At 43.2% G+C, this 25,086-nt stretch overlaps 1 protein-coding gene across 1 annotated transcript in view; it reads left to right on the top strand.

Moving 5' to 3' along the window:
* Window positions 1-25,086, top strand: part of frem1b (Fras1 related extracellular matrix 1b) — a 229,439-nt gene that overhangs the window by 42,346 nt on the left and 162,007 nt on the right. Inside the window, exons 2-3 of the mRNA XM_078219385.1 lie at window positions 10,544-11,084; window positions 16,063-16,157. Coding sequence (XP_078075511.1) covers window positions 10,863-11,084; window positions 16,063-16,157 — 317 coding nt within the window. The 5' untranslated portion in view covers window positions 10,544-10,862. The remainder of the gene's footprint in view (window positions 1-10,543; window positions 11,085-16,062; window positions 16,158-25,086) is intronic.

Below are 25,086 nucleotides of genomic sequence, written 5' to 3'. Positions count from 1 at the left end.
GTTCCATTGTTACATTCCTTCTTTAGAATCTCTGCTTTTTAATGTTGGAAAAGACCTTGAAGCCAAATCTGGCACACAAAAAAAGTCAACCATCCTGGCATCCTCTATAATTAATTTGGGATTTAGAAATCTAACTATGGTAGGTGAACTACAAAGTGCAATGAAAGAAGAATTCTGAAGTATTTTTGCCTGAGGAGATTCAGCCATCTGGTATGTGTGTGCATTTAACATCGAGATCAGTGCTTCTCAAACTTTTTCCCTCTGTGACCCCATTTTAATGCTATTAAATTGACGTGATCCCAGAGTGAGAGCAGGGAAGGGGTTGGGAGAGAAGGGGATGCTGTGAGTTGTGAGAACAGAGTGATGTGAGCCTCGGTATCATTTTGAAGGCTCCAAACTTTGCCCCAATTTTTTCCAGCAACCGAGAGAGAATGCCTCTCAAAACTTGCCGCTTCCCTTTTGCTTTCCAAGGCTTCCAGTTGCCACCTCACTGTTGCTCACACTCGCTGCCTCGTTTCCACTATCTGATCCTGCTGTCACTGCCGTCTCTCTCAACTCATCATTTCCCAGCCACAAACCCTCACGGTGAGCAAGGACTGAGGAGATGGGCGCCAAGATGACAGGCAGCAAAGCAAGCAGGAGGGAGGCAGTGAGTGACCTATCATTAATGGCCTGAGTATGAATACTACTGGATAAAACTCAAGGCAGCAAAACAATAACCATCCAGGGAATTGGAGTTCTATCAAAGTGGCCCATTGCAAGAGTTCCATTAGGGCCCCATCCATTGACTCTGTCTACACTTCCCGCTGCCTCGGCAAAGCAGCCAGCATAATTATGGACCCCACACACCCCGGATATTCTCTGCTCCATCTTCTGCCATCCGGAAAAAGATACAAAAGTCTGAGGTCACTTACCAACCGACTGAAGAACAGCTTCTTCCCTGCTGCCATCAGACTTTTGAATGGACCTACCTCACATTAAGTTTTTCTTTCTCTAAACCCTAGCTATGACTGTAATACTACATTCTGCACTCTCTCATTTCCTTCTCTATGAATGGTATGCTTTGTATAGCGCGCAAGAAACAATATTTTTCACTGGTCACTAATACATGTGACAATAATAAATCAACTCAAATCAAAGGGCTTAGATTCATCTCCACAGTAATAATTGCTGCTTTGGAGGAGGGGGAGCTTGCCACCCCAATTGTTTGACCCACAACTTTAGTGGGGATCACGGCCCACAGTTTGTGCTTACCTAGTCTCTGTCACAGAATAGAACAGTTTGAACTCCTCACCAGTAAATGGGACCAAATTAAACTTCTCCGTCGTATATTTGGACCAGAATGGAATATGACCACTTTACATGCCTAAAATATTTCCCTATTTTATTGAAGTAATAATGAAAATTAAAAATTTTCAGATTGTAATTATTTTATAATTGCATGTTAATTTTCTAGTGCAGTGAACTTCCTGCAGTTTAAACTATAGTGATTGTTAAAGTACATTCAACTTCTTCAATGTGTGATTGCATTGCCTTCACGAATATAATTGTTTACTTAGTAAACTAATTTTTTGTCATGTCAAATTTAAAAATTATGCAAATTGGATCTTAACCAGTTGTAGACCTGTTGCTCAGAACTGCCCATAGTTCGCCACTAATTGGTACTGTGATAATTCAAGGCGACTCATTATGGCAGGTATAAAACAAGAAGAGTTATTCAAAGAGAAGGAACTATTTACAACTAAAAGATTTGCAACATGGCAAAACAGGACTGCTCCCAACAACTCCCCAATTCGCTTTGCTGACTTCCAGCCCCGGGGATGTGCTCGCTCCCAATTGGCTGAGGTTTGCGCGCTCGTATTCCATTGGTTCTGGCGTGGTCACGTGACCCACAAAGGATCGCCTCTTAAAAGTACAAAATTTTAAATTTTGTTGTGGTATGATGTACATGTAACTATAAGAAGCTGGTCAATAATTAACCACTGTAACATAGGATGTGATGTAATAGTCCCATGATGTGCTACTCAGTATGCAGCAGCAGCTGAGATCATGGGTGGGATCTTACAGCCCTGCTCGTCTCGAAACCGTAAAATCCCACCTGAGGTCAACAGACATTTCCATGGTCCGCCCCTCGCCCGCTCCGATCCCTGTGGCGGGCGGGTTGGTAAAATTCCGGCCCGGATGTTTCTCACAGCCAGTTAACATTGTACATATATATCCTTATTTTCAAATTATCGCTAGACTATTAATCCAGAAACTCAGCTAATATTCTGGGGACCTGGGTTCGAATCCCACAACAGCAGATGGTGGAATTTGAATTCAATAAAATATATCTGGAATTAAGAATCTACTGATGACCATGAAACCATTGTCGACTGTTAGAAAAACCCATCTGGTTCACTAATGTCCTTTCGGGAAGGAACTCCCCTATCCTTATCCGGTCTGGCTAACATGTGACGATGTGGAGATGCCGGGGTTGGACTGGGGTAAACACGGTAAGGAGTCTAACAACACCATGTTAAAGCCCAACAGGTTTATTTGGTAGCAAAAAGCTAATGGCGTTTGCTACCAAATAAACCTGTTGGACTTTAACCTGGTGTTGTTAGACTCCTTACTGTGTCAACATGTGACTCCAGAGTCACAGCAATGAGGTTGACTCTCAACTGCCGTCCGAGGGCAACTAGGGATGGGAAATAAATGCTGGTAAGCCAGTGTCACCCATGTCCCACGAATGAATAAAAAATTTCACATTATTGTTTTACCAAACTTTACAATATGATTGGTACATTTATGTAAAATAGAAGATTGTAACATAGTGGCAACATAGTTTTGCAGATTTGACTGGAAAGTATACAGGCCTCAACCCTTCACACGCAGAAGAATTGGTGTGGAAAATAAAACAACCATCAGGTACTAACTCACCATGTGTAAATGCTTCTGCAGCTCTGTTGGGATTCTACACACTGTACCTTCCTTCTGGGGAATCGCACCTTGGGCAAATCAGCAGGTCCTAGTAAGATTATTCAAATTTGGGATAGTTTAATTAGTACAAATCTGCTGCAATATTTGTGCAGAGATTAAATAACTGACTCTGGAGGGTCTAGCTTTAAGCAGAACTCTACAGATGGAAGCATCCGTTACGGAAGGTTGCTGTCCCTACAGGAGGTTAGGGGAAATTAAAACACTGCAAACTGAGCGAGAAGAGAAGAGTTCATCCAGTAACAGCTCCCACCAATTAGTCGAAGACTGCAAAAAAACTTTTTCCACCGTTTTAACTTTTTTTCTTTGAAGCAGGCAGTTCCATTTCATACCAAAATCACACTTTTATGCGTGTGGAGCTTAACCTAAGCCCAGGAAGCCAGAAACGGAGCTCAACCACGCTGCCAAACAACAGCCTATGGTCAGCTAAGCTTGTGGCCACCTGAGATACTGCAATGCAGAGAGCCAAATTAAATGCTGAAGGGCTGTCAAAGGTAGTCTTAATAACTCTGAAAAAGCCACAGGATGACCACAAAATTTCCGCCACTCAATTGGAAGGCAACAGACCTATCTGAGTTTACTTTATTCTTACAACGCATAGCGCTGTGTTTTCTGGGCCTCACTATTTCCAATCCAGATAAACAAGCCACTAAGATTAAAATTGCTACAGACAGTGAAGGCCACTGGAGGCTAAACATTTCAGATCTGTTGGACGATGACCTTAAAAATCCAGATAAAATATAGTCAACATTCAAACTTCATTTACAAGTGAAGCTCAACTTTGAATACATCATCTGGAATTCATGTCCTTTAGGCAAGGCCTGTCAGAGACCATTGATCAGTTCATAAGTGAATGCAGAGACACGGGACATGATTGCAACTTTATGGCATCAGAACAAGCTGGCAAAATAATTGAAGTTATGATTGCACCTACCCCAAATGGAAGCACTACAAAAAGACTCATTAGTCCAACACAAAGATTATAACACGGAAACACTACTCCAAAACAGATGCAGGTATGAAGCCATATTACTGGATAGACAGAGTCTACAGGCGATGCGTAATCTGTTCACCATGGCCTGATAGCCAAAACAAGCAAGCCTAGCTAGGTTACACAGCACAGTCGGAACCAAAATGTACACCTCTTTCAAACTTGCAAATGTCACCGCACTGCAGAATCAATGCAGATTTGCTATCCAGCAGACATGTGTGGATAAGCGGTCACAGTTATCCCTCGTAGATGCTCCCAGGAGTACAAGTACATTAATTTTAAAAAAACAGGGAGAGATATAAGATGCCTACAACTGGCATGTGGCAAATGAGCTACCCTGAACGCTGGACAAAAAGTTTGAGTACAGCACCCAACTGATGGCACCTGGAATCCAGCAGAACTCATCAGCATATCCCTAGATCCAAGATTGTATCAGTGTACAATGATGATCATTGTATCATCAATGGTATGACTGTGCAGGGTCAATGCTAGGACCACATCTCTTTCCATATTAGTAAGTGACTTGAGGCTGCACTTTACATCCCCCACTGGGCTTATTTTCATCGAGGGGTGGTGAGGTGGGGAAATGTAACATATGGTGGATGTTAACACCACCCCCCACCTCCAGCTCACCCCTATAACATGGTAGGTGGGCGGATGTTGAAATTGGCAACCTATCCACCATATTTAAATAACAAACTTGATTGACCTTTGATTAATTAGCAGCCAATTGACTCTGATAATACGCTGTCCATACCATAACATGGTTGGTGTGGGCAGTCAGTCAGGTCATTCTAAAAAAGAAACATTTTGAAAGGGTGGGGAGGAAGGGGCTTCCATCTGCCAGGTGCAGCCCCTTAAGATAATAACCCCACCCCCCCCTTTTCTTCCTACCTGCTTACTGATCAAAACTCACCACCCACCTTTCCCCCCCCCCACTCCACTCCCTAAGATGTCCAAAAACTCCCTGTCCAATAGGGGACATAGCTTTAAATTGAGGGGTGATAGATATAGGACAGATGTTAGAGGTAGGTTCTTTACTCAGAGAGTAGTAAGGGCGTGGAATGCCCTGCCTGCAGCAGTAGTGGACTCATCAACATTAAGAGCATTCAAATGGTTATTGGATAAACACATGGATGATATTGGAATAGTGTAGATTAGAGGGGCTTTAGATTGGTTCCACTGGTCGGCGTAACACCGAGGGCCGAAGGGCCTGTACTGCGCTGTAATGTTCTATGTTCTAATATCCCAGACTTATCTTACTTTGGGATCCACGGGCCTTCTTCCTGGGTCTGCTTGCAGTATCAGCAATGAGTTGTTGGCACTATTGGGACTGTTGGGGCTGCTGGCCGATCCGATTGGCAGCCAACTTTGCCCACCCACAGTGTATTATTGCGGTGGGGTGAGCTGTCTGTGCCACTTCAACATCCACCGCGCCCCCACCAGCCCTCCCTCCCACTCCCAACTCCCTCTCCCCCAGTAACATGCAGCCCTTGGATGTTTGAATACAAAATAACATTTCAAAATGTTGCTGAGGATACACAGCTTGGAGGTGTGGCAGAAACATAGGGACGATTCTCCTATCCCAATGCACTAATGTTTTGGCAGGTCGGCCCGGGAAAATCGCGTGTGGGCCGATTAGCGGGATTCGTGCATGTGTTCCCAACGTGCACACATCTCCCAGCGCCGGATATCTGGCACGGTCGGCACCACGCTGGAAACTGGCAGGACCAGCGGGTACCTACTTATTTTAATGTTATTTAAATCTCATTATCAGGCCCGGGACTGAATTCTCCGAGCACGATAGCATCTCCCACCCCGCCAGTAATTTTGCACTCCAGCGGTGTTTAGAGGAGCTCCCCACTTGCGGGGAACTAGTGGGAGACCCCACTGGAATGAAGGGGGCAATCGGGTTGAGCAGCAGGGGGGGTGTTGCCCTCTGGACATGGGCACCTGGGCAGTGTCAGCCTGTGCCCCCTGGCACTACCCAAGGGGCAAAGTGCCCATGCCCAGGGGGCACCTTGGCACTGCCCACTGGGCATCAGGCAGTGCCGGGGTGGGGCCTGGGGGCGGGAACTAGGGGCGATCCGTGGGTCCTGCTGCCAGTCTGCATTGGGATTGGTCAGGACTGGAGGGAAGCCAGCGATCAGGGTGGACAGGGGAGGGGTAGTCTGCCTCTCGGGGGGGTGGTCTACTTCCCATGAGGGGGGGGTCTGCCGGGCTGGGGGGGTAGGGTGGATTGTCACTGCTGGGGGGCGGGGGCAGAGGCTGGAGATCCACGGGCCTTCTTCCTGAGTCTGCTTGCAGTATCAGCAATGAGTTGTTGGCACTATTGGGACTGTTGGGGCTGCTGGCCGATCCGATTGGCAGCCAACTTTGCCCACCCACAGTGTATTATTGCGGTGGGGTGAGCTGTCTGTGCCACTTCAACATCCACCGCGCCCCCACCAGCCCTCCCTCCCACTCCCAACTCCCTCTCCCCCAGTAACATGCAGCCCTTGGATGTTTGAATACAAAATAACATTTCAAAATGTTGCTGAGGATACACAGCTTGGAGGTGTGGCAGAAACATAGGGACGATTCTCCTATCCCAATGCACTAATGTTTTGGCAGGTCGGCCCGGGAAAATCGCGTGTGGGCCGATTAGCGCAGAGGCCCGGAACTGTCAGACTCTGGCGTGAATAGGTCCCGCCCCCTGTGCTTTTAATGATATTTATGATTGTGCAATGCAGAGGTCACAGAGTGTGGGAGATTCTAGTGTGAACTCCCACTGAAAAAACAATCAGGGTTTCACCAGTTTCCCTGCAAATTCAGCACTTAGAACTTTTTTGGGAGAATCGCCCCCAGTAATGATGAATCAAATCTACTGCAACAGGACGTAGGCTCGCAGAGTGGGCACAGGAGAAGTGTGGCACAATGCATTTTGGCAGAAAGATTAAGAAGAGGCACAGTTGTAGAGTGTGAATGTGGGCCAATATGGATTTAGTATTTAACTACTATTAAAGTTATGTTTCTTTTAGTCTTGGGGATATACAAGCTCCCTACGGGAGAGGCAGCTACAATTAGTTAAAGAACAAAGAACAATACAGCACAGGAACAGGCCCTTCGGCCCTCCAAGCCTTCGCTGCTCATGTGTCCAACTAGACCATTCGTTTGTATCCCACTATTCCCAGTCTGTTCATGTGGCTATCTAGATAAGTCTTAAACGATCCCAGCGTGTCCGCCTCAATCACCATGCTTGGGAGTGCATTCCAGGCCCCCACCACCCTCCTGTGTAAAATACGTCCCCCTGACATCTGTGTTGAACCTTGCCCCCCTCACCTTGAACTTGTGATCCCCTTGTGTTCGTCACCTCCGACCTGGGAAAAAGCTTCCCACTGTTCACCCTATCTATGCCCTTCATAATTTTATACACCTCTATTAGGTCGCCCCTCATCCTCCGTCTTTCCAGGGAGAACATCCCCAGTTTACCCAATCTCCCCTCATAGCTAAGACCCTCCATACCAGGCAACATCCTGGTAAACCTTTTCTGTACACTCTCTAAAGCTTCCACGTCCTTCTGGTAGTGTGGCAACCAGAACTGGACGCAGTATTCCAAATGTGGCCTAACCAACGTTCTATCCAGCCGCAACATCATATGCCAACTTTTATATTCTATGCCCCGTCCAATAAAGGCAAGCATGCCATATGCCTTCTTCACCACCCTCTCCACCTGTGTGCTGCCATCTTTAAGGATCTGTGGACTTGTACACCCAGGTCCCTCTGTGTGTCTATACTCCTGATGGTTCTGCCATTTATTGTATAGCTCCTCCTTACATTAGATCTACTGAAATGCATCACTTCGCATTTATCTGGATTAAATTCCATCTGCCATTTCTCCGCCCAATGTTCCAACCTATCTATATCCTGCTGTATTCTCTGACAATGTTCATCATTATCCGCAACTCCAGCAATCTTCGTGTCGTCCGCAAACTTACTGATCACACCAGCTACATCTTCCTCCAAATCATTTATATATATCACAAACAGCAGAGGTCCCAGTACAGAGCCCTGCAGAACTCCACTAGTCACAGACCTCCAACCGGAAAAACACCCCTCCACTGCTACCCTCTGTCTTCTATGGCTAAGCCAGTTCTCCACCCATCTAGCTAGCTCACCTTTTATCCCGTGAGATTTAACCTTTTGCACCAGTCTGCCATGAGGGACTTTGTCAAACACTTTACTAAAATCCATATAGACGACATCCACGGCCCTTCCCTTGTCAATCGTTTTTGTCACCTCCTCAAAAAACCCAACCAAATTTGTGAGGCATGACCTCCCTCGTACAAACCCATGCTGTCTATCGCTACTGAGATTATTCAGTTTTAAATGCGCATATATCCTATCTCTAAGAATCTTCTCCAACAATTTCCCTACCACGGACGTTAAGCTCACCGACCTATAATTACCCGGATTATCCTTGCTACCCTTCTTAAATAACGGGACTACATTTGCTATCCTCCAATCCTCTGGGTCCTCACCTGTGTCCAGCAAAGAGACAAATATTTCTGTTAGAGGCCCAGCAATTTCATCTCTTGCCTCCCTGAGGAGTCTAGGATAGATGCCATCCGGCCCTGAGGATTTGTCTGTCTTAATGTTTCCTAAAAAACCTAACACTTCCTCCCTTGTAATTGAGATTTTTTCTAACGGGTCAACACATCTCTCTGAGACACTACCAGTCAACATGTCCCTCTCCTTTGTGAATACTGATGCAAAGTATTCGTTTAGGATCTCACCTACTTCCTTTGGTTCTAAGCATAATCCCCCTCCTTTGTCCCTGAGAGGTCCGATTCTTTCCCTAACAACCCTCTTGTTCCTAACGTATGTATAAAATGCCTTAGGATTCTCCTTAATCCTGTCTGCCAAGGACATTTCGTGACCCTTTTTGCCCTTCTAACTCCCTGTTTGAGTTCTTTTCTACTTTCTCTGTAATCCTCCAGTGCTCCATCTGTTTTTAGCTGCCTGGACCTCATGTATGCCTCTTTTTTCTTTTTGATTAGACTCACAATTTCACTGGTTATCCACGGCTCTCGAATCCTACCTTTCCTATCCTTCCTCTTTACAGGCACATGCCTGTCCTGCAGTCCTATCAACTGCTCCTTAAAAGACTCCCACATACGAGATGTGGATTTACCCTCGAACAGCCTCTCCCAATCAACAGCCACCAAATCCTGCCTAATCCGGCTGTAGTTAGCCTCCCCCAATTCAGCACCTTACCCATAGGACAACACTCATCTTTTTCCATTACTATCCTAAAGTTTACAGAATTGTGGTCACTATTTGCCACATGTTCCCCCACTGAAACTTTGATGACCTGACCGGGCTCATTCCCCAGTACTAGGTCCAGTATAGCCCCCTCTCTAGTTGGACTGTCAACATATTGTTCCAAAGAACCTTCCTGTACGCATTTTATAAATTCTTCCCCGTCCAGGCCCACAGCCCTAAGCGATTTCCAGCCTATGTGAGGGAGGGTAATTAGAAAGCTAATTAGGACTGGATTTCCTGACCAGTAGTGTTGACTTCCTCTGCTGAAATAAAAACAAAAAGTGCTGGAAAAACTCAGAAGTCAATGGACCTTCCCATGCTCCAACTCTTGCTCGCTCTGATTCCCACGGCTGGCGGGCCAGTAAAATTCCGGCCAATGTTTTATGTCCAATTTGACTCTTCTTTGGAACCCTCTCTATAGAATTTCAGATGGTATAAATACAGGTGGTCTTGCTAAGCACAAATAAGTAAGAAAGCATGATGATAGCAGCTTGTCATTGAGTACAGCTCGGGACAGAACACGAGTGTGGGCATTTGGTGAGTGAAAGAATTTGATACAGGAAAGGAGGAGGTACGGTTCTGACATTTTACATAAAATAAGTGAACCAAGAGAAGGAGCCAGAGACCAGCACCGGGGCATAAGAGCTGAAGCCTGGAAGCATTCATTAGGTGAGAAGGTAGGTGAGTGGCTGGTGTGCTTTAAGATATTTTCCCTCTAAATGGGAGCAGTAATTGAAACTGGTTCTGGGGAGATATAGATATTACCTGAATTCATAGCTTAACTAGCTAAACTATTTGATATATCTACAGATAATCATTGAGTCATATTTCCTAACCAGATGAGTTAAAACACAATAAAGTTGTCAGGGCAGGTGATGTGTTTGCATGCGCGAGTTGGTGGACACCTGTACAATGCATGGCAGCCACCTATGCAATAAGTGTCTTCAACTTGAGGAACATCAGCTGAGTTGATGAGCTGGAGTCTGAGCTTTTGGCTTCCTGCCGTACGATTATTATTTATGGCATTACTCATAATGAAAAAGAGGATTTGCTGTTTTATCAGAATAGCATTAAAAGCAAAGAATCATGGAGAAATCATTTAAACCACCTTTCACCCCAGTGTTCTTAATAACTGGTGCGAATGCAACTTGTCTTAAAAAGAGAACATTTAAACGTAATATTGCCCCAAACCTTTTCTGTAAATAAATGGTAATAACAAATTTCAAATATCAATGAGCTGTTTAAACATTTTTTTTATTTCACTGACAGATGGAAATCTGCGTGAAGGTTGGGATCAAAAGGAATAGGTTCCTGTAATGTTCAGGACATAGGAGCCCTGTGACTGCTGAGTGAAGAAAATTAGAAAAAAAAAACCCTGTGGTGGACTTTATTCAGGCATGTGGATAACAACTGGAAGTAACCTTCATTCAACCTGACCTGCTGCATAAAATGGGAAAACTTTGCAACTTTTGTTCATCATTTTGGACTTAAAACTTTCTGCCTCTTCCGAATTGTAAACACTATTCCCATCTAATATTTATTACTCCGAAAGCTGTTTTGTCCACAGAAGGCATCTTTTACAATAAAGATGCTTCTAAGTTTGGTAGCACTGGTAACTTCCTACATCCAACATACAGAAGCAGATGGACTTGTTTATCTGAATAGAGGGATTATAGTTGGCAGGGGGCAGCATACGTATGTGACAGACAGTGACCTACGGTTCAACATTCCCAAAACCAAAGATTCCTGCAAAGTTGAAGTTGTATTGAATGAACCTATCACACAACGAGTTGGAAAATTAACTCCTCAGGTAGGTAGTCTCAAACGTCGCAAAATGCCACATTAGATAAACCTCAAACTGAAATAACGTGTGTTCCTTCTCTTTGAATATGTTCTAATGTAAAACAGGTTTCATGTGTTTTATCAAACAATGTCGTTTCAAATGTTGAAATGTAATCTTTTTTAATTTCAAAATCGAGAGGAGAAAGATTCCATTCAAAGTAATTTCCTCTGGCAAACACGCTGCCCTATAGCCTTTTGTTGATCATTTCTTTCATTTTTGTTGACCATGGGGGCGGCACAATGGTTAGCGCCAGGGACCCGGGTTCAATTCCCGGCTTGGGTCACTGTCTGTGTGGAGTCTGCATGTTCTCCCCGTGTGTGTGTGGGTTTCCTCCGGGTGCTCCGGTTTCCTGCCACAGTCTGAAAGACGTGCTGGTTAAGTGCATTGGCCATGCTAAATTCTTTCTCAGGGTACCCGAACAGGCACCAGAGTGTGGCGACTAGGGGATTTTCATAGTAACTTCATTGCGGTCTTAATGTAAGCCTAATTGTGACTAATAAATAAATTAAATTATTTTACATTTTTTTAACTCAAAAATGCATGAATTATCATATGAGATAATGATCCTTTCTACTGGGATTTTGATGGTGCCAGGCTTTCAAGCCCTATTCAATTCCAAGTTAATTCATCACATTCAACTGACCCCACATACAGCACAGAATGTATAATTTAGTGTAGGACTAGTACTAATTGGCAGTGAAATCATAAGGTATAGAAAAGGAATATTACATTGGTGCACTTTGTATCTGTCTTTACTAAAAAAGAGGACCAACAAATGCTAATAGGAGGAGGTAGTAGAGAAATTGGATATGATATATATTGACAAAAAGGATAAAGCACCCAAAGTAGTCATCACAAGTCTGGATGGGGTGCATCCCTGTTGGTTAGCAAGGGAAGTAGAAGTGGAAATCGCAGAGATTCTGATCACAATCTGCCAACCTTCCTTATTTATGGCAGATGTGCCAGATGCCTGTGGGATTGAAAATGTTTAAAACAGGTACAGGCACAAATCTGGCAGCTGCAGGCCAGTCACCCTAACATCGATAATGGGGAGGCTTTTTGGAGAAATTAATACAGGGCAAGATTAATAGGCAGTTAGGAAAATGTGGGTTAAAAATGAAAGCCAGCAAGCATTTATTAAAGGCAAAATGGGAACAAAATTAGATAGCCCTGAAATCAGGTGTCGAGATCACGATGAACAGTTAGCCCATGTGTCCATTCAAAAAGGTTCAGTCAGAATGCAAACTTTGTCCTGTCTTCTGATGATGATTGTGGCATGCAGTCCAGCAATGAACACGCTGCTGAGTTGCTGCATGTCTCAGCGGGGCTCCAAATGTGTGTGGAGGTAACACCACTTAAAGCTAGAGAGAAACAGAGTTAACTTTTCAGGTCATGGCCTTTCATCAGAACTGATCAATTCTGATCAACCTGAAACTTTTACACTGTTTCTCTATCCATAGATAATGCCAGAACTGCTGAGTACTTCCAACATTTTCTATTTGATTTGAGACTTACAGCACCCACAGTATTTTGCTTTTGGATCACTTAAAGCTAGCCTGCACTACTTAAAGCTAGCCTGCAACTCTTAAAAGGTGTTCTGGATTCACCAGTGGCTGCATGTGGTTAAAGAAGGATGTAAGATTAAGAGGAATACTCCCAGTTACTAGTTCAGATTCTAACACTGCGAGTACTTTAAAGGGCAACATAAAGGCAGAATCTGTACATGGGGAGTAACTGGGCAGGGTGGAAGAATTATACTGTATCAGCTTACCAGGGAGCCAGGTCACACATGAGTTCTGCTGCAGAGGACTCAGATGAAGATTCTGATGGGACAATATGCCGAAGAAGGCATATTGTCCCATGGATATGCACACTAGAATGTTTGGTGAATTGATAGGTCTGTCACTGTCAAGAAGCATGGAGGAGACTGGCTCCAACTTGTCACAGGGCTTTTTGCAGAATTAGGAGTCCATCCTTTCCAGTGTGGAAGTAGTTATCAACCCCAAGGCAGTACGTGTGGAAATAACCATGATCCAGCATCAGATGACAGATATCTCAGCTCCAATGCAGAACAAGCCGAAACCACCCAATGTCTGCAGTGAAAACTCAGTCTGAGCTAATTAAAACTTAGCTTGTTGCCGTACTTAGTCAGATTGCTGCTACCATGACTATGGATACTAATCATCAAAGGGGCTTGCAGGATCTCACAGCAGTCCACTAATCTGTCCTCGAATAGATGACTGGAATTGCTGAGATGCCTCTTCCCCAGGGGGCGTGGCAGTGATTCCATGGAACATGAACTTGCTGTTCTGTCTCAGGATGACAGGATTCATCCTCCCATCCAGCTATCAGTATCCTTGCTGTTGCCTGTCAGCCGGCCTAGACAGTTACCACCTATGCTGAAGTAGTACAGCCCAAATCAGGCATTGTTGGGTCAGAACTACTCAATAGCATTCTGAAAAGGCATCTACAGTCCCCTCCATTGAAAGTCAGCAACTTCCCACTGGCCATGATGTAGCCACTGCAGTGGCATGAAGCCAGGAAAAAGCAAGTGAGACATCAAGGGAATGCACAAAGGTGAAGTATGGAATAGTGGTAGATTTATTGGATAAAGTTGGCATGACATGCTATTTCTGTGTACCAATTTCAATTCAGAATTGTGACCAGGTTACAATGGTCCATAACAGAGGGATGGTAATATGTGAAACTGTTTCACATTGGGGTTTTATTGATGGCGTGTTTATTGTTACGATCCTGGCAGAAACCAATAGCCTTATTTTTTTTTTAAATCACTTCCAATGGAAAGAAAACCACTAGACATGATTTCACTTTTTGAAACATTTACTGTAACAACCCTATTAGTTTAAACATTAGTTAATAGGTGCAGGATATTTCAAATGAAAAGGCAAAGTTTATTTTAAATAGTGGATATGTGTCTCACCAAGTTACAGGTACTCATATTACTTCCTAGACAAGTGTGGAACCATGGGTAATCTCAGAATCTTTCCAACTCGGCCTCCATTTTGTAGGATTTCTCACTTCCCAATCAATTGGTTCACCTCTTGGGTCACAATCATCAGCAGCTATATTCCATCTGAAAGCCCAGGCACAGTTACCTTTGGCAAGGCGCCCATCTACCAATCTCTCTCACTCGTGTCATGACAGCCTGAAGGGCACGGAATTCCCACACTCTCTTTCTCCAAACCCTTTAACAAGTTTGGTGGACTCTGGCACAACATCAACTGCGGCAATGGGTATTGCCCGATCCACAATCCCTCACTCTTCCTCTTATCAGTTTTCCATCCTTTCCAGCAGTATGACACACGCATGTAACACAATCTCTGCTCTATTATCAGAGGCATGCTTCAACACTAGGATTTGTTCAAAGTCTGTCAAACAGAAAACTGTTCCGTTTTAAAAACTTTTTGACTTTTTTAAACAGGTTGATGACTTCTTCTCCCCCAAACCTCAGGGCTTTGCAGCCTGAAGTCCATCAGTGTAGGTACTGACGCCACGGAAACATGCAGCTTATATTCCAATTGGGAGCTTGACACTTTCAGCCTTTTTGATTTTCCACAGCTCTTGAGAGCTCACTACATCTCTTTAGGCCATTTCTTCTTCTTCACTTAAAACACCGCTTTCTATGTTCTCTTTCTTATCAAAAAACACTTTGCCGCAACTCTTTTTTTTTTAACCAAAATTCTTATTTTACTTAAACTCAAAGTCACAGCTTTTGCTTTCAAGGGTTATCCTCTCTTTCTGTTTTCAATACATTTCTAAAGTTCAGACTCCATTGGCCAATTCAAGTCTGCTCCACATCCACCCCTCAGGGTCTGCCGATATCTCATCATCTCAAATGGAAGACATTCGGGTGAATATCTTTTCTTCAGACTTCAATTAAAGAATACTTACAGATGTCAGGCAAAAGGCTGTGTCATCATTGTCCCATCCTCGTTGTCAGATGTAATGATTCATATGCACAGACTTAATTAGAAACACAAAAGTTATCTATTAATAAGGAAAACTGTAGAGAGGCCAGAAGCCCACTTTGCTGCCTGAGTCCATACATGTCGTATGCCCAAGAGAGGATCCCATGCCCCGTGATGATTACTCACTCAGTCCCAATTGGTCACCCAAACCAGGTAACCCTCCCTTAAATGAACAATCACCACAACTGTCCATATATTAAAATGGTGGCCTCAGTCTAAAGAGGAATTTTGTTAAGGCCATTAGCAGAACTTGCCTTTAAAATAATGTTATGGATTCTTTAACATCTACGTGAACCATTGGAACAGACAGACAGGACGTCAATAAACATTTACATTGACATTTATAATCATATTGGATTTATAATCATCATCTATCGGATCTGGGAGTGATCAATGCTAAAACTTTCTGCCAAAATTGGGAAAATGTTACCTTCTACTGTTCTACCTTCACCAAAATTTAGTGAAAATATGGAAAACCTATCGACATGAATTGTATTTGAATTTCAATCTCCACTGCTCTTTCGAGGTAGGTTGATTCCATTGAGTTTAGCTATTTCTCACTGTGGCTAGTGCGGCCTAAAGCAAAGCAGATGTTCCATTTCAAGGGGATGAAGAAGAATCAATTGGCTCAAATCTGCTCTGCAGAAATGGAGATTCTGATAACTCAACAAGTGGGATTGATTATGGGCACAAAGAATCTCCGGTTATTCTGAAGTACGGTTAGAAGCTCGAAGGCAGCACTGAGGTCTAAGTGAGCACTTGTGCATAATATTCATTAACAAAGAATTGACCTATTATTTTATGTTTACTCTGAGCAATGTTCTTCAAATAATAACTAGTTTTTCGAAAACTCCTGAACTGATTCAAACTGAAATGCAGATCAGGAAACATAACAGTGATTTCATTAAATTTTTAAAACAAAAATTGTATTAATACACGATTATATTTCTGAGCAGGTCTTTGACTGTCATTTTCTCCCTCATGAAGTGAAGTACACACACAACGGCTGCCCTCTACTAGAGGAAGATAATGTGATGCTAAGAATTTATAGGTAATTCAAATAATCATCATGTGTTATCTACGGTATAAACTGTTTAGCCTTCAATTAGCATTATAGCGAAGACACATTTGAATTGCCATGAAAAAAAGTAATAAAGAATGGAGTCATTCCTAAACGGATTAGGAAAAAATGTATCAAATATATTAACACATTATGTATATATATAACGCAAATTTCAGAAATGTGTCCCTTTCTAAACACCATGGATGTGGTTAATCGTTTTAATGGCTTTATTTTGTGATTTTTGTACTCAACAGAATAGGGAGGTTAGTGGCCGGGAAATGCAACATTTTCTATCTTGCACATTCAGTATCTGCACCCAGTACTCCGAGGTTGATTTTTAGCATGCTCCATGCAAAGTAAAACTTATTTCTTTTATGCCGTAGATTGGAGAATTGATGCTAGGAAACACGATGGGTTAACAATAACTGAGTTGTATTATCAGGGTTATGTTCACTACATGGCTGCTGCTTCTCTCTGGCAGTTTCCCCGCGCTAGCAACCTGTGATGCCACTTCCGGTGAATACATGAATATATTAATACACAGTGCTTAGTGCAGTTACCAAGAATCAAGATTAACACATAACATTTCCTCTCCCTTTAAATTGAACACCCTCAACAAATTCAAACAAGTGCAACATGAACAATAATCAATAAAGAATAATCAATAAGTCAGATGGTCTGGAGGTCGTCACTCTCAGAACAGTTGATGGCAAACCTCTGGAGTTTTCTTTCTTGAACTGGTTGTAGCCTCTGGTATTTTCACCTTTACACCAATTCGCCAGTGGTTGATCTGACTGACGTTGACGTTGCAAACTAGTGGTTGACTCTGTGTTTGATCCAAAGGTGAGATGTTGCTTTCCTCAAAAGGTCAGTCGGTTGTCAGGGTTGCAGGAAGGTTCAGGTCAGGACTTTGTTGCCGCTGCACTCGGATTTACAGCAGGTCCTGCTTCCGGCAGATTGGCTCTTCCCACCAACAGCTGGTCTGCATGCCTTCTCCGGATAACATCATCTCCAGCTTGTATGATATACAAGACAGTTCCAGTCTGCGCAAGGATCATGGCAGGAATCCATTTTTCTCCTGCGGAGTAATTCTTAGCAAAATCCCTCGTCCTTGGTAGAAGACACAATGGGCAGAATTTCACGAGATTTTTTTCTAAGTGTCCAGCTGGCGCGAAAACAGGAAAGTTCCTGATCCGTTTTTTTCAGGTGCGTTTACACGCCTAATCATATGGACTCAGTCTTTGAAAATATGGGCTAGACTGTTTCTGGCCACTCGAGGCAGTAGGCAGGGCCTAATTCACCAGACAGCCAGCAGCTCAGGTCGGAGCCACAAACTGCACATGTGCAGGAAAAAAGCAACCCTGCTGACAGAACACCCTTGGGCCAAATACAGCTTCCCCCTCCCCCCACCTGGCCCCCCACGGACATAGTGAGATCCCCCTCAACCTTACCCCCCCCCCCATGAATCCCCCCCACCACCCCTAGACTACCTTGTACATGGTCCCCTCATCACAAACCAACCCCCCCCCCGCCCCCCCCACCCCACACCGGCCCCATTGGCTGACTGGCATGATGCTCTGTCTCTCCTGCTCCTGATCATCACAGAGGCTCAATTCCATCCCCCCCCCCCCCCCCCCCCCCCTCCTCAGCACCTCCATCAGCACGCCTGCAAGTGCTAACTTGGCTTCACCTCCATGGTAACAAGGCAAACTGCATTAAACTTGCTGGAGTGATCTAACGGGCGCCATTCCTGTGCATCACATCACGCCTGATTTTATGACGTTTTCCCGCCGCAAAACGGGCACGATGAGGTCATAAAACTCCACCCAATATTTTGCTTTGCTTTCCTGATGTTTTCTCTGTCTTTGTTGCTGTTGTACAATTTATTTCATTTTCGAAGGTTCCAACAAGTTGAATGCTAAATATAGTTATTTCTTCGTAATTAATAATGAAAGAGGGTAGAATGAGCAGTATTCGTATAAATTAGTGGCAATTGGTTAAGATGTTTGATCAGCGAACCTTCTTCTCTAATTACTGTCAATGTATGTTTCATGGTTTGGACAAAACGTTCTGCCAGTCTGTTCGTAACTGGATGGTATGATGCAGACCTAATATGTTGAATACCATTTTCTTTCAAGAAATCTTCAAATTCCTAGGAGACAAATTGAGGTCCGTTGTCACTTATCAATTGTTCACGAAATCCAAACCTATTGAAGACTTCTAATCTCTTGATAGTCTTTTCCGAAAAAGTAGATTTCATTATAGCAACTTCTGGCCACTTTGAATGAGCAACACCCGTTACTAAGAACATATGTACTTCACATGCGAGAAGTGTGTGCAACTGCAGCTCCTATTAGACCGCTTGACAAATCTGGAGTTCCAGATGGCTTCATTTTGGAGCATCCATGATGCTGAAACGTCATTAATAGCACGATCAGTGAGTTGGTCACACCGTAGATAAAAATCACTGAGGGAGATAGGGAATGGGTGACACCAGACAGAGGAAGGGTAGGAAGGCAGTGTAGGGGTCCCCGTGTGGTCATCTCCCTCCAAAACAGATGTACCCTTTTGGATACTGTTGGGGGAGATGGCAGCAGTCAGGATCATGGCACTGTGGCTGGCTCTGCTGTGCAGGAGGGCATGAAAAAAGAGCGGCAAAGCTATAGTGATAGGGGACTCAGTTGTAAGGGGAATAGACAGGCATTTCTGCGGATGCAAACAAGGACACAAAGGAGAATCCAAAGAGCTTCTACAATATATAAAGGGCAAAAGAGTAACTAGGGAGAGAGTAGGGTCTCTTAAGGATCAAGGAGATCATCTATGTGCGGGTCTACAAGAGATGGGTGAGATCCTAAATGAATATTTCTCATTGGTATTTACTGTTGAGAGAGGCCTGGATGTTAAGGAACTTGGGAAATAAATAGTGATGTCTTGAAGAGTGTACATATTACAGAGAAGAAGGTGTTGGAAGTCTTAAAGCGCATCAAGGTAGATAAATCCCCAGGACCTGATGAAATTATCCCAGAACGTTGTGGGAGGCTAGGGAGGAAATTGCGGGTCCCCTAGCAGAGATGTTTGAATCATCGACAGCCACAGGTGAAGTGCCTGAAGATTGGAGGATAGCAAATGTTGTGCCTTTGTTTAAGAAGGGCTGCAGGGAAAAGCCTGCGAACTACAGGCCAGTAAACCTAACGTCTGTAGTGGGTAAGTTGTTAGAAGGTATTTTGAGAGATAGGATCTACAGGCATTTAGAGAGGCAAGGACTGATTAGGGACAGTCAGCATGGATTTGTGAGTGGAAAATCATGTCTCACGAATTTGACTGACTGTTTTGAAGGGGTAACCAAGAAGATAGATGAGGGAGTGCAGTGCAGTCGACGTTGTCAATGTGGACTTTAGCAAGGCTTTTGACAAGGTACCGCATGGTAGTTTGTTGCAGAAGGTAAAATCTCACAGGATCCAGGGCGAGGTAGCCAATTGGATACAAAATTGACTTGATGACAGAAGACAAAGGATGGTTGCAGAGGGTTGTTTTTCAAACTGGAGGCCTGTGACCAACGGTGTGCCTCAGGGATTGGTACTGTTATTTGTTATTTATATTAATGATTCGGATGAGAATTTATGGGGCATGGTTAGTGAGTTTGCAGATGACACCAAGATTGGTGGCATAGTGGACAGTGAAGAAGGTTATCTAGGATTGCAACGGGATCTTGATCAATTGAAAATCAATTCTGATTTTCTTTGCTCTTAGCTCTGACGAAGGGTCATCCAGACTTGAAACATTGGCTCTATTCTCTCTCCACAGATACTGTCAGATCTGCTGAGACTTTCCAGCATTTTCTGTTTTTGCACAAGTCTTCAATGTTACTTCTCCAGCAATGTGTATCAACTCCGACCTTCTAGCTACATGCTGTTTCACATTGCAACTTTTGCCTATTTTTATCATCATGCTTTTTTGGTTGGGAATTCCAATTAAATCCAAAATTATGGCAATATTGTGCTGCTGACCTTTGCCCACTGGGAACTTGATTGACACTGTACAACCTCATCTCACATAGCATCTTTACAGCCAGAAAATAGTAGAAACTCTCTCAATATTGCATCTTATTCACATACCCTCGAATCCACAGCATTCCACTGTTAAGAACAGGATGGTAAATGCCAGGTCATTTCAAATCCCAGGAGGGAAACTTGAAACAATTACCCTCAATTTGATAAAATGCCAGGGAAATATTTGAAAAACAGAGAATGACGTTCCAAATGTTTTGTGAAGATTTCAAATAAAATAAATGTTTATTAAGCAATAGAATAAACAAGAATACAATAAACCATAAGTACCCTTAACTCAGACAATGATCAAAATTTTCCAGCACTTCCCACTGACAGGATCTTCTGGTCTTGCTGATGGTAAACCCTCCCAAATGGGGCACAGAAAACCCTATAGACATCAGCAAGACTGAAAGATCCTGCTGCTGGCCAATGGCGAGTTGCCTCCACAGTCATAAGAACATAAGAACTAGGAGCTGGAGTAGGCCATCTGGTCCCTCAAGCCTGTTCTGCCATTCAGTAAGATCATGGCTGATCTTTATGTGGACTCAGCTCCACTTATCAGCCTGCTCACCATAACTCTTAATTCCTTTACTGTTCAAAAAATCTCTATTTTTGTCTTAAAAACATACAACAAGGTAGCCTCAACTGCTTCACTGGGCAGGGAATTCCACAGTTTATTTTGAGGCTATGCCCCCTAGTTCTAGTTTCACCCACCAGTGGAAATAACCTCTCTGCTTCTATCTTATCTATTCACTTCATAATTCTATATGTTTCTGTAAGATCTCCCCTCATTCTTCTGAATTCTAATGAGTATAATCCCAGTCTACTCAGTCTCTCCTCATAAGCCAACCCCCTTGCTATGAAGGGAAGGATGATCTCCTCTCAGGAACTAACACTCAACCACTCAAAGAGAAGTACCTCCTTTTCATAATCTATTTAAAGAGAACGTGAGAAATGGTACGATCTGCCTAAAGCAATTTTTAATGGTGAAATCAAAATAACTACCTGAGACTCTCTCTTTAAAAGAAACAAGTAACACTTTATTTATCTAACTAACAGTAAACAGGTAACTAAACTATTAAGAAACTGAATAAAACACTATTCATATGGAATGCTGTTTAGATAATTACAATTCCCACTTATTAACAAACAAAAAAATTAGAATTTTTAGTCACACTCAAAATGCCGACTTCCCGGAATCTTCTTTCTTCTTTGCTTCTGTTCTTGTGTCCTTCTGAGAAGAAATGAGGCTTTCTCTTAAGACATAAATTGTGGCTGTCACACTGGTAGAAAGTTGTCTTTCTGTGTCTCTCTAGCTGAGAGCTGTGGCAATCTTTGGCAGAGGCAGTGGCTGTCTTTCTGACTGTTTGTAACAGTGAGCAGTGGCCTTTATGCTCCTGATGACATAATAAAATTCGCACAATAGAATTGGTTTACAGGTTATCAAAATTCAAATCTGACAGGCTGCTGCTTTTCAAATGCCTATTTCAAATTGATTGGTTAAAATTCAAAAACATGTTCTGATTCAAATGCTAAAGCCTGTTATCAAAGCAACCCTGTTGTTTTGCCCCGATACATTGTTTCAGACTGTGTACTGGATTTTTGCACCTGCAGCTCTTTTGCACACAGAAAAAACCTAAACCACCTTTTAAACAAAAAACTTTACAACTCTTAGCATTTTACCAGTATTTATAATTTTATAAATACTGACTTCACAACGCTCTCAACTCTGGAATCAACCTAATGAATCTTCCCTGCACCTCCTCCAGTGCCAGTATATCCTTTCTCAAGTAAGAAGACCAAAATTATATGCAGTACTCTAGGTGTGGCCTCACCAGCACCTAAGACAGCTGCAACATAGAACCATAGGACCATAGAAAATTACCGCTCAGAAACAGGCCTTTTGGCCCTTCTTGTCTGTGCCGAACCATTTTTTGCCTAGTCCCACTGACCTGCACTTGGACCATATCCCTCCACACCCCTCTCATCCATGAACCCGTCCAAGTTTTTCTTAAATGTTAAAAGTGACCCAGCATTTACCACTTTATCCGGCAGCTCATTCCACACTCCCACCACTCTCTGCGTGAAGAAGCCCCCCCTAATATTCCCTTTAAACTTTTCTCCTTTCACTCTTAACCCATGCCCTCTGGTTTTTTTCTCCCCTAGCCTCAGCGGAAAAAGCCTGCTTGCATTCACTCTATCTATACCCATCAAAATCTTATACATCTCTATCAAATCTCCCCTCAATCTTCTACGCTCCAGGGAACAAAGTCCCAACCTATTCAATCTCTCTCTGTAACTCAGCTTCTCAAGTCCCGGCAACATCCTTGTGAACCTTCTCTGCACTCTTTCAACCTTATTTACATCCTTCCTGTAACTAGGTGACCAAAACTGTACACAATACTCCAAATTCGGCCTCACCAGTGCCTTATATAACCTTACCATAACACTCCAACTTTTATACTCGATACTCCGATTTATAAAAGCCAATGTACCAAAGGCACTCTTTACGAGCCTATCCACCTGTGATGTCACTTTTAGGGAATTCTGTACCTGTATTCCCAGATCCCTCTGTTCAACTGCACTCTTCAGAGTCCTACCATTTACCCTGTACGTTCTACTTTGGTTTGTCCTTCCAATGTGCAATATCTCACACTTGTCTGCGTTAAATTCCATTTGCCATTTTTCAGCCCATTTTTCTAGTTGGTCCAAATCCCTCTGCAAGCTTTGAAAACCTTCCTCACTGTCCACTACACCTCCAATCTTTGTATCATCAGCAAACTTGCTGATCCAATTTTACCACATTATCATCCAGATCATTGATAACATAACCTCCCTGTTTTTGAACTCCCTTCCTCTAGCAATGAAGGACAAAATTCCACTTGCCTTCTTAATTACTTGTTGCACCTGCAAACCAATGTTTTGTGATTCACGCACAAGGACACCCAGGTCTCTCTGCACAACAACATGCTGCAATTTTTATACCATTTAAATAATAGTCCATCCCGCTGTTATTCCTACCAAAATGGATGACCTCAGATTTACAACATTGTACTCCATCTGCCAGACCCTCGCCCACTCACTTAGACTATCTATATCCCTTTGCAGACTTGCAGTGCCTCTGCACATTTTGCTCGGAAAATATGCTGTGGGGGGAGCCGGAAAATCCTGCCCATGGTCTATACACAGTTTCACTAACTTTACTCTGTTCCAAACAATCTTTTTATTTCATGATCTTCAGAGCGAATTCTCCCCAAGCATTCCACAACATCATTAAAAGCTATAAAAAATCCTTATAAAACTTACCACACCAGGTTGTTATATCTCTGGAGTTTACTTCTGAGGTAAAACAAAAAACAGGCTTCTCTAGATAGTCTGCCTTCACAGACATGGTTTGCTGGGAGTTGAACAGCTACGCTTAGGTCTGAAGCGTAGGTTTAATCATCTCTTGATATACAGTTTTCTCTTTTGATCTTCCCTGATCTAAACTAACATTTTCAGAAGTCAAACTCAATTACTTTCATTTTGGGAATCTATCTTTTAGAGTGCAAATGCAAAGTTCACATCTTGTCTCCTCCTTTGAACCTCCAGCTCAATCCAGGTGGCCCCCCAGCAGCTGGGCAAGAGGCCATCAGAATCAAATGCTCCATGACTCAATGACAAAGCCATGAAGATGAAAGGCCTCAGCTTCATCTGTGAGTAGGCCTGATATGGGGGTTCCCCTCCCATCTGCTTTCCCTGTCAACTTTGGCCATCTTTATTTCATTCATTCTCTGTAGGCAACCAAGGGAAGCTTCACGTTGTGGTGCCCTCGCCTCGCCTTGGCAATGCCCACCTCTCTAGTTGGAGCTGCTGGCCTGACATTACTGTGGGCCCTCTGATCAGCAGATACAATGATGATGTGGACAGGTGTGGGCCTACGGTCAGGATCCTAATATCCACTATCTCCAGCTCTCCTCACACATTTTGATGCTATTTGCTCATGATGGTCATGGTTGAAATAGCAGAAGTATTTGTTTCAGGAAAGCTTTATTCAAAATGGCCAGTCTTCAGCAGGATAACAGCAGTAAAACTTGCACAATTGATGCGTTTACCTGATTCCACACTGGTGCCAGTAAACAAGGTACATTTATATATTTTTTGGAACATCACTTATGCATCCACACTAGGTACCCTAAAGCAATTCCTTCTTGGCGCACGTCCAGATGTCCAAATGAAAAATACACCTTATTCTAATGGTGTTCATGATTTGCCTTGCTGGCATGTGTGAACACAGCTGCTGCTCTAGTCATGCAAAGTCCCACGAGAGTCCTAAAAATGTGACGGTCACCTCCCGATATACGACATGTATTCAGTAGAAAGTTGAGATTTGTTTTCAATAATAACTTCCATCACGTGCAATCACTTACTTTTTTCTTCCAATTGTCTCCCTTCTTCCCCTAAAAATTATGACTTATTGTGAGGTATACTTTCACAGTAGCAGCAGCCTTCCTGTCCAATTTGCTACTCTTTATAAGTGACCCTAAACATTGCGCGTTGTGAAGTTATGAAACATTGCAAGGTATCACAGTTAATTCCTCCCTCATCCCAATGCAGATGTGCACTCTTCAGCAGACAAGTTCGTGGACAGCTTAGCCTGAGAACACTGAGTCCAGATTTGGTGTCTACACAACCAGTCTAGCTGTGATCACTTAACCTTAACCAGCAAACAAACTCATGTCCCTGCTGCTCTATGTGAATCAACACCACGCCTGTCAGCGGATGTACCCACGGCATATTGTAGTGCCTTGTGGCTAATCAGCAGCATGCTTTTAACAATAATTCAGAGCTTTTGTTAATAAAATGGCATCAATAAAGAAATCTAAAAC

Source organism: Mustelus asterias, chromosome 8 (genome assembly GCF_964213995.1).
Source record: "Mustelus asterias chromosome 8, sMusAst1.hap1.1, whole genome shotgun sequence".
NCBI lineage: Eukaryota > Metazoa > Chordata > Chondrichthyes > Carcharhiniformes > Triakidae > Mustelus > Mustelus asterias.
The sequence above is the reverse complement of the archived record's forward strand: the minus strand, read 5'-3'. Positions and strand labels throughout refer to the sequence as shown.